This window comes from Camellia sinensis, chromosome 12 (genome assembly GCF_055761805.1).
Source record: "Camellia sinensis isolate YWXY chromosome 12, ASM5576180v1, whole genome shotgun sequence".
Lineage (NCBI taxonomy): Eukaryota > Viridiplantae > Streptophyta > Magnoliopsida > Ericales > Theaceae > Camellia > Camellia sinensis.
In genome coordinates this window covers 138,082,514-138,091,872 of record NC_138972.1, presented here as the reverse complement: position 1 = coordinate 138,091,872, position 9,359 = coordinate 138,082,514, and the positions used below count along the sequence as shown (strand labels likewise).

The 9,359-nt window shown below is 36.7% G+C and overlaps 2 protein-coding genes, 1 long non-coding RNA gene and 1 pseudogene across 4 annotated transcripts; 1 reads left to right on the top strand and 3 right to left on the bottom strand.

The window, feature by feature from the left end:
* Window positions 1-706: 706 nt before the first annotated feature.
* On the top strand, window positions 707-1,318 carry LOC145804822 (uncharacterized). Of its 2 annotated transcripts, none has more exons than XR_014347319.1 (2): window positions 707-830; window positions 960-1,318. It is a non-coding gene; the product is annotated as an uncharacterized LOC145804822 (long non-coding RNA). The 2 variants fall into 2 exon arrangements; XR_014347318.1 differs by having other exon boundaries at window positions 740-852.
* Window positions 1,319-2,537: 1,219 nt separating this feature from the next.
* Window positions 2,538-3,083, bottom strand: LOC145803910 (L-type lectin-domain containing receptor kinase IX.1 pseudogene; annotated as a pseudogene).
* A 111-nt stretch (window positions 3,084-3,194) lies between these two features.
* On the bottom strand, window positions 3,195-4,654 carry LOC145803909 (L-type lectin-domain containing receptor kinase IX.1-like). The gene is made up of 4 exons (XM_082897295.1): window positions 4,600-4,654; window positions 4,389-4,544; window positions 4,102-4,289; window positions 3,195-3,875 (listed from the first exon to the last, which is right to left on the bottom strand). The coding sequence occupies exons 1-4, from the start codon at window positions 4,652-4,654 to the stop codon at window positions 3,195-3,197; spliced, it is 1,080 nt and encodes a 359-aa protein (XP_082753421.1).
* Window positions 4,655-6,655: 2,001 nt separating this feature from the next.
* Window positions 6,656-9,002, bottom strand: LOC114300242 (L-type lectin-domain containing receptor kinase IX.1). The gene has a single exon (XM_028245128.2). It carries the CDS (start codon window positions 8,916-8,918, stop codon window positions 6,756-6,758), a length of 2,163 nt encoding a protein of 720 aa, XP_028100929.2. The 5' UTR covers window positions 8,919-9,002; the 3' UTR covers window positions 6,656-6,755.
* Between the last annotated feature and the right edge of the window lie 357 nt (window positions 9,003-9,359).

Here is a 9,359-nt window from a genome sequence, read left to right as displayed (position 1 = left end):
GAAAAGCCACACAGCTCTCTCTCTCTCTCTCCTCAAACCCAAAGAGGAAGAAGAAGAGATCAAAAACGTAATGGTTCAGCCGAAGATCAAAATCAGCACACACAAAAAAAAAATCACAAAAAAAATCAAGTCTCAAAACAAAATCACAGTTTGCAAAATCACCAAAAAAATCAAAAAAAAAAAAAATCAAAACAAAATCAAAACAACCAAGTCTCAAAACAGTTGAGCCGAAGACCCATAGCCGAAGATCAAGCTTCGGCCTCTCCGTCCATGGCGGATCAAACTTCGGCCTCTCGAAGATCAAGCTTCGGCTTCTCCTCTCTCTCGCCTCTCTCTTCCTCTCTCGCCTCTCTCTCCTCTCTCTTCCTCCTCCTCTGTTTCTCTCACCTCTGTTTCTCTCTTGCCTCTCTCTCAAACCAGTTCAAGAAAGAAGGAAAAAGAAGAAAAAGGAAAAAAAAAATTGGAGTGTCAAAACGACGTCGTTTTGACACTCGGGGCATTCGGGCCGCTTAACTCTCGAGCTACCACGCATTTCTCGTGACGTGTTTTAGTGAGTGTGTGAGTGTGATGTGAGACGAGAGATTTGAGAGGTAAAAGTATATTAGATAATTATAGAGAATTCTAACATTAGAGTTTTAACATGGGTTTTAATTAGGTGTTAAAAAAGAAAAAAACAAATCAACACATCATATTATTACGTGGAACCCACTATTAGAATTATATTAGAACCCTCAAAATAGAATTCCCAAACCTTATTCTATATTTTTCACTTGTCAATACTGTTGAAATTTTCAAACATTTCTCACTGATTTGTGGTTTCTCGCTATAAGGTAATTCCCCCATTTTTAAAAGGTATGATCAACTTTAAAATATATTTAAATTTAATTTATCTAGGTAACCAATAGATGTCAAACAATTTTTTAACCGACTAATTTGGACAAAATACGATTTTTGTGCAGCTGATTCACAGAGACGCCAATTGAGAAATTGAATGCATTCCCTCCGAGACAGCACCAATGAAATCGTTTCTGTTGGGTCTTCTTTGTTCTAGCCCTAACAACTTCCCAACAGAAATAATCCAAAATATTTCAATTGAAGTTGTCCGTGACATTGCTGAATCTGCTGTTTCAGGGCTTCAAATTCTGTAATCAAGGCGGTGATCTCATCAACTAAGCTCAAACTCCTTTGTTTTCCTTTTAAATTGATGGGTTTGTCCTCCTTTTGTCTAATTGAACAAAATGCGATTTTATTTTAATTTAGGAAATATATTGTTTGTTTGTTTGTTTGTATTCCTGTTAACAAATTAAAAGCTTTTTTTTACACCTTGACCCTGTTTTTAGTTGAATTTGTGGTTTTTGGCTCGTGGGTTTGATTGGTTGGTTTCCTTTTGGTCCATTTTACTCTTCCATTCAGGTCAATGAATCAATGTGCATTAGTGTTCTGTACCTTAATTTTTTGTTTTGAGGAAAAATTTAGCACCAAACCCTTTGATTCCTTTGATTTGTTAGTTGAGGAACCGAAGTGACCCCAATGATATGGTTTGGTTTTGTCGTTTAGTTTCATATGCAAATGCATGGATGAAGATGTATATCTAAATTTGATTATGTGATTGGTATCTCTCTTTTTTTTATTTTTTTTTTATTTTATGAACAAAAACTTTGGAATGTATGGCCAATCTGTAGATGGCCATTTTTTAAAAAGCATGTAGATACTTGTATAGCCTCAATCAATAATAGGAAGGTATCCCAATTTCCATGCTTTAAAGATTATTCATTTTTATTTGAGATCATAGAAGCATTACAAACATTATCAAATGCCTACGTCAAAATTTTAGTGGTTGCATTCATGTAATGTCATAATCTTGCACCATAGAGATGATATAAAGAGGACTCTTAAAGTGAATTTCAATGAAATTTAATAAATGAATGTTACCATATATAACAGTAGCTAGTTGGATTAAAAGAAATTCTCATGATGAGTTATACATAGTTGTCGTGGATCAAAGAGATTTGAGTGTGGGATTTATGGTGATTGATATAAAGATTCCTTTCCCATTACTATTAGATTCCCATTTGGCTTAACCACAAATTAGTTTGTAATATTCCACTTAATTAGCAGTTTGTGATAAATTGATTTGTTTATTTTTATTTTTATTTTTTATAGTTTTTTCATGGATTTAATTCATTGTCTCAGCCCTATAAATTTCATCCTATACCACAATATTTGTCTGGAAGCATAATTTGATGAATGTACTTCTTGTGGCTAATGTTATATAACCTCTCAATTATACTTCTATGACTTATCTACATAATTTTGACAAACACATTATTTTTATTATATAAAGCATTATATTACTTTCTAAGTATATTTAACATTCCATGATAATGAACGAACATATCTATATTTGGTGGATACATTGGTACCAATACAAATTATAAATTGCACAAAGAGTAAAAACAATGAAATCAATATCTATAACTATGATTTTACTCTGCTAAAATACATTAAATATTGGACTAGATACTTTCTATATCAACTTACTTTTGTATACTAGATGAGGCAGATGAAGAAGTTGCAGAGGATGAGGTGTACTTGGAGAAATCTGTGTTGTAAGTATAGCTTGAAGAATGAACTTGGCTGCTATTAGAAACAGTAGTAGAGCCGTAGGTTAAAGAAACCAAAGACGAAGAAGTATTCATAGGAGCAAAATATGTTGCCACGTGCATTTTAATTGGGAGAATGGGCAATGGAGCTTCAAAATTAAGCACATGAATGGCTTGCCTAATTGAAGGCCAGAGATTGTGATTCGGGTGAGCACACCAGAGCCCAACAATCATCAAGCATTCCATTTCTTTTTGAACAAAATCTGGGCTCATCTTTGAATCCACCACTGCTTCAAGAAGCCTACCAGTACCGTATAGGTCCCAAACCCAGTCCACTATTCTTATCTTACTTTCCTTAGCCTTTAGGTCGATAGGTTTTCTTCCACAAGCTATCTCCAATGTCACAATTCCAAAATTGTAGACATCTGATTCCTTATTAGCTTTGCCCGTAATTAAGCATCCGGGTGCCATATAGCCCATGGTCCCGGCCAAAACAGTCTTTTGTGACCCTTTTGTGGTCAAGAAGTCTGGCTAACCCAAAATCCCCAAGTTTAGCATTGAAATTCGTATCCAACATAATATTACTTGATTTTACATCCCTGTACACCACACATTGTTCCCATTCTTCGTGCAGATAGAGCAAGCCAAGACCAACCCTTGAGCAATTTTGTACCTTATGACCCATGTCAACAAGGCTTTTTCTTTGAAGAGATGGTAATCTAAGCTTCTATTTTCCATGAACTCACAAACAAGTAAGAGTTCTCTTTTGTAGTGACACCAACCAATTAGTTGCACTAAATTTCTATGCCTCAATCGACTAATGATCTTCACTTCTGATGCATACTCTTTTATTCCTTGTTTTGATCCCTTTGATATCCTCTTCATAGCAACATAGGAATTGGATTCCCTTAAGAAACCTCTATATACCCCACCAAATCCTCCCTTTCCAAGCGTATGTTCCCCTGCAAAGTTATCTATTGCACGAAACAATTCACCGTACGTAAATTTCTTTGGTCCGATACCTGCCTCAAATTCGTTGTCCACGGATAGTTCAATAGCAAATTCATCTCCATCTTCTTCTTTTACTCTACTACTTTTTTTCCACAAGACAAAGCCAAGCAAAGCCAACCCACCAATCAAAACAGGTGAGACAGCGGTCAATCCCACAACCAGCGCCTTTTTGTTGTTTTCACCCATCTTCTTTGGAGGGCTTGGGATGACTGTGTTGGGTCCTGGACTGGGACCTGGTTTCACTGCCACATCAATTTGAATCTGATAAGCCAATTGCAACCCATTATGGTAAGTATTCCCTTAGATCAACCAGGAAACTAAGGTTCCTTTCAACTGTCATATTATTTATTGAATTAGTGAAAACAACACTCGAATTTTTCGAACTAGAATCATAATTAATCCAAGCTTCGTTTTCTATCCCAGACGGTATGTTACTGTACCATACTGCAGTATCGTTAGATATGATAGAGTTGATATTGATACCTACATGTGTGGTGTTTTTTGGGTCCCAACCCCAATTCTGATAGTTATCAAACTCCACAGCAACAAAGGGAGTGGTCGATCTAAGTGTCTGCAGGTCGAATGGAAGGCCAATGGCACCACCTGCTGTGATATTGGGAGTGGAACCATTAGGAACAAGGAAGAATGTGATCCCATCTGCAAAATCATAGCTTCCTATCGAATCAATGACAAACGAGAAATAGGTGTTGAAGTCCGTGAGTTTTCCAGAAGTGTTGTCCCAAAGGAAAAGAGGATCTTTGTATGTGGCTTAACCAGCTGCGTGGCTCTGGCTCGTGTTCATCTCATTTGGGGTGAGTTGGATGCCTTCAGGTGAGACATAAGCATCTCCTTCTACAACTATCTCTGCATTTAGTTGCGGACCAATATTAGTCGAGTTGAAGCTCAGTGCAATTGCATGAAGAGGGTTTACTACAAGGAAGTAGGTAACAGATGATTGCGTAGAAGAAGAAGAAAAAGAGAGAACGAAGTAAATTTTGTGATCGGAGGGGGTTCCACGAGTTGCAAACAGCCATGGCCATGGTTGGTTGAGGAAAATTAGTTTTTGGTGAATGAGTTTGACATATAAATTAGTAAATAACTATAGGTCATCTTTTGTACCGAAGTCTTGCAACTTTGGTTTGTTTATTTTTTTTTTGGAACACAAGTCTTGCAACTCTGTTGAATCAGTTTTTTTTTTTTGGTTGAACCAGTCTTTTTGTGAACTGTTTCATAGATATAATTTTCTTTTCATCGCCTGTGTTCTTTTTAATCACAAAAAATAGAAAACATTGCTTGGTAATTTTTTAATTTATTTTTATTTGTCCAAAAAAAAAATTATTTATTTTTTATATTATTCATTTGGGGTCCTTCTCATGTGACATTTGAAAACGAAATGTTGCAATTAATTAAGTTTGGTGCAAGGCCGGGATTAGGAAAGGCCAGTAAGGCGGCCTTGGACTCTCGAATTCTTTTTAAAAATAGGCTCCTTAGATAATTTTAACTCTTATGTTATGTTTGTTTTATTAGAATGATATAATAATTTCATCATAATTTATATTCCCACATTTGGTTCACTAAAAAATTTATTAAAAATTATATTACAAATAAAATTATCATTGAATATGAATAGTTATTTTATAAAGAGTTTAATGAATAACTATTTCGTTTCATTCAATTTTAATGAACCAAACATTATATTATAATATTAGTAGTTCAAAATTAAAATTTTATTAAAAACAATTGAATTGATGAATTATTTAAAAGTAATAAATGGTTGTTTGTCAAATGTATGGATTATTTATAAAATATTATTGACTATACTAGTCACAATTTTCTTTAGAGAGAGAAATTTGTTAAAGTTAAAGTTGAGCAAATTTTACATTACATCACAAAAGGTTTATCAAAGTGACATTGTTTTGGTCTAATTAGCACCCTCAAACTTGTTCAAAATCTCATTTTCACTTTTGTTAAAATTTCACTTTAGTGATGATAAATGGAATAAATGGTGGCATTGTAACTTGACATAAAGTTTAAGGGATTGACTGTTATAATTAAAAATGAAAGAACTGAAATGATATTATCATAAAAGTACAAGGATGCTAAGTGTAATCTTTTGACAGGTTTGTCCTCTTCTGTTGTCTAATTGAGATTTTATTTTATTTTTAAACGTTTGCTTTGTGTTCACGTTTACGAATTAAAAGCTTTATTTAGAGATTTACCCCAGTTTTTACTTGAATTTGCAGTTTTGGCTCGTGGGTTTGATGGGTTGGTTTCCTTTTATTGTTTAGTTCTTGTATCTTTGTTGGTTTTTTTGGTCCATTTTACTCTTCCATTTAACTCAATAAATTAGTGTGCATTAGTGTTCTGTTAAACGGTTTTTAATAATTTATTTTTTACTGTGTTGGAAACCATGTGGTAAATACACATGGTGTGACCTCATGGTACATATGGTGTGGCCTAATTTTTAAGGGCACATCGTATGCATGGTCCATCCACACATGGCCTACTTATGAGGGACATATGGTCTTGGACATATGGTGTGACATAACCATGAGGTACTCATGGTTTGCCATATATGTCTATATAAAGGCTCATACTCAACAATGTGTAGACACACCAAAAACAATAAGTTATTTCTCTATTCATTTGTCTTGAGGCTACCATCTTGAAAGCTTAGGAATTTGGAGTGTGGATAACTATTGAGAACTCTAGTAACTTCTCAATTGACGGGGATTTTTCCAGACGAGGCTTGTAATTCAAGCATCCGATCCAAACCCTTTTTGCATCAGCTAATATAATTACCCGTATATTTTTCCTTCATACTGATTTTGGTGAACCAGTTGTTTTCCATTCTTTGCATAACAATGTTCAGTTTCAAATGATGGAACTAACTTAGCAGCAAATGAATGGTTGAACATGCATATATTTGAGACTCTGATTTGTATGTATTTTTTATGAGCAAAAACTTAGGGATGTATGGCTTATCTGTAGATGGCCATTTTTCTTTTGATAGAGCATATAGTAGGAAGATTGTTTTAAAAAGTAATCACTTTTACTCAGAGATCATACAAACATTAAGTAAACATGTATGCTATCAAATGTCTAGAAATATCGAAGACTGAAATAATACTGATTCAACCCTTAAAATGAAGATGAAAGCATGTTCAGTGGAGGAGCAAAATATGTTGGCACAGGTATTTTCGATGGGAGAATGGGCACTGGTGCTTCAAAAGTAAGGACATGAATTGCTTGCCTTATTGAAGGCCGGTTACTGAAATCCGGGTGAGCACACCACAGCCCGACGATCATCAACCGTCCCATCTCTCGATTATCGAATTCTGCACGTAGTTTCGGATCTGCAGCTTCAAGAATCTGTCCTACTCCATAGAGTTCCCAAACCCACTCCACCAGCACTATCTGACTCTCTTTGGCATTTGGGTCAATTGGTTTTCTTCCACAGGCTATTTCCAGAGCCACAATCCCAAAGCTGTACACATCCGATTCTCTGCTTGCTTTGCCTGAAGTGACACATTCAGGAGCCATGTAGCCCATAGTCCCAGCCAAGTCTGTGGTTTGCGGTCCTTTTTCATGGTCAACAAGCCTGGCTAAACCAAAATCTCCGAGCCTAGCATTAAAACTCGAATCCAACATAACGTTGCTCGATTTCACATCTCTATGGATGGCGCACTGTTCCCATTCTTCATGTAAATACAGCAAAGCCGAGGCAAGGCCTTGAGCAATTCGGTACCTCACAGTCCATGACAATACATTTTCTTCCCCGAAGAGAAGGGAATCTAGGCTGTCATTTGGCATGAACTCATAAACAAGTAGTAGTTCTTTGTCATGGCACCAGCCAAGCAGTTGCACCAAATCCCTATGTCTCAATCGGCTAATGATCTTCACTTCCGATGCATATTCCTTTATCCCTTGTCTAGACTCCCTCGAAACCCTCTTGATTGCGACATAGGAGTTCCAATCCCTCAAGAAGCCTCTGTACACCCCACCAAACCCTCCTTCTCCAAGCTTCTCCTCCTCTGTAAAGTTCTTTGTCGAGCCAACCAACTCATGATAAGGAAACTTCTTAGAACCCATTCCTTTCTCAAATTCATCGTCCAAGGCTGCGTTGAAGGCAGGATGATTTCCACCATTCCCCTTTCCCCTCTTTACTCTTGTTTTCCATAAGTAAACTGATGACAAAACAAATCCGAAAATCACAACAGTTGCACCAAAAGTCAATCCCACAACTTCTACTATCTTGTTAGTTCCTACTCGGGATGATGGTGTGTGCTTTGTCATGGCTGCAGTTGGATCAGTATGATTGTTTCTGTCATACCCAATAGTCTGTAAACTTGAATTGAAATACCATGAACAAATGGAATGTATCTCAGTTGAAGCTCTGGTGGTAGCTGAGAAGCCAAAAGTAACCCATTCTGGCAAGTATTTTCTCAGATTAATTATGTAGTAAATACCATCTAATTCAGCTTTGTAACCTTTGAAAAGTACACTCAGATTATTTAATTTAGCATCATAACTAATCCAAGAATTGACTTTTTTCCCAGCATGAATACTAGCAGGCAAAGTTGCGACCGAGCTTACAGAGTTGATGTCAATACCGATATGAGCGCCAGTGTCAGAGTCCCATTGGTTTACAAATGTATCAAACTCGACTGCAACAAATGGAGGGCCTGTTGAGTTAGTTGTCTGGTTGTTGCTCGCAAGACTGTGACCAAGGCCAAGACCACCACCTTCAGTGTTTGGAGGTATATGGGAACCATTGGGAACAAGGAAGAATGCAAGGCCATCACCACCGGTGATTGGACTTGAAATGTTTGCCGTAGAGATCACGAAGGAGAAATGAGTAGTGAAGTCAGGGAGATTTCCCGAGGCATTGTCCCATAGGTGCAGTGATTCTGTATAGGTGGCTCGTCCTGTCTTCCCGCTCATATCCTTGTCACGCTCGTTTAAGGTCAGTTGAATGGCTCCAGCCACAGGATATGCATCTCCCTCATAATTTATTTCATGGTTATTTGGATTGAAGCTGTCAAAGTTGAAAGACGGGGGAGAAACAAATGAGAAAACTGACAGAAAGGACATGTAGAACATGAAGAGAAAAAATAGAAGCTGCTCTGGTGAACAGAGATGAGTATTTCTGGAGTTATAGGCAGCCATAATCAGGAGTAGTGTTTTATGGATAATTAGAAGCCTTCTTATTGTCACATATGTTTTCTCTTTCTGTTTAATGTTTTCATTTTTTGGGAAAACACGAAAGTCTAATAGGAGGGTTGCAGTTTCAAAGTCAATCATAATCCGCAAACAAAAAACACACGGTTCCTATTCTAAGTTGAAGGTTTCAATTATGTTTGGAGTGTCAATTGGGTTGAGAGCTTGATTCAATGTACAAAATTGTCTTCAAAAAATTATTTTGTTGGACTTGAGCAAAGTGACAATCCGCCTTAGTCTACACGCCACAAGTCAATGTAGAGATTGGGCAGGGAAACTTATATAAGGAAAGTGACAATGAGCTTAGCAAGTAAAGTCTCTTATTTGGAGACTTGGGATCAAACCCCTCTCCTTCATCTGGGTAAGAAGTGTATTGAATTGGGAATGTATTGTATCCACACACAAACAAATCCACTCTGTCACTAAAATTATCACATTTGTGTCGCTCTACATCGGACTATCAATTTGAACAACAAAAATGCAATGGACCCAGATTTCTTGTCCCAGATTTTTCTAGGTGAAGTG

Excerpts from the sequence above, each read along its gene's own strand:
- LOC145803909 (XM_082897295.1), bottom strand. The coding sequence starts at position 4,654 with ATGGCCATGGCTGTTTGCAACTCGTGGAACCCCCTCCGATCACAAAAT. Across the intron at positions 4,290-4,388 it reads GAGCCAGAGCCACGCAGCTG|GAAGCTATGATTTTGCAGAT; the intron begins GTTAAGCCACAT and ends TTGATTCGATAG. Across the intron at positions 3,876-4,101 it reads ACCCAAAAAACACCACACAT|ATTCAAATTGATGTGGCAGT; the intron begins GTAGGTATCAAT and ends TTGGCTTATCAG.
- LOC114300242 (XM_028245128.2), bottom strand. The coding sequence starts at position 8,918 with ATGATTGACTTTGAAACTGCAACCCTCCTATTAGACTTTCGTGTTTTC.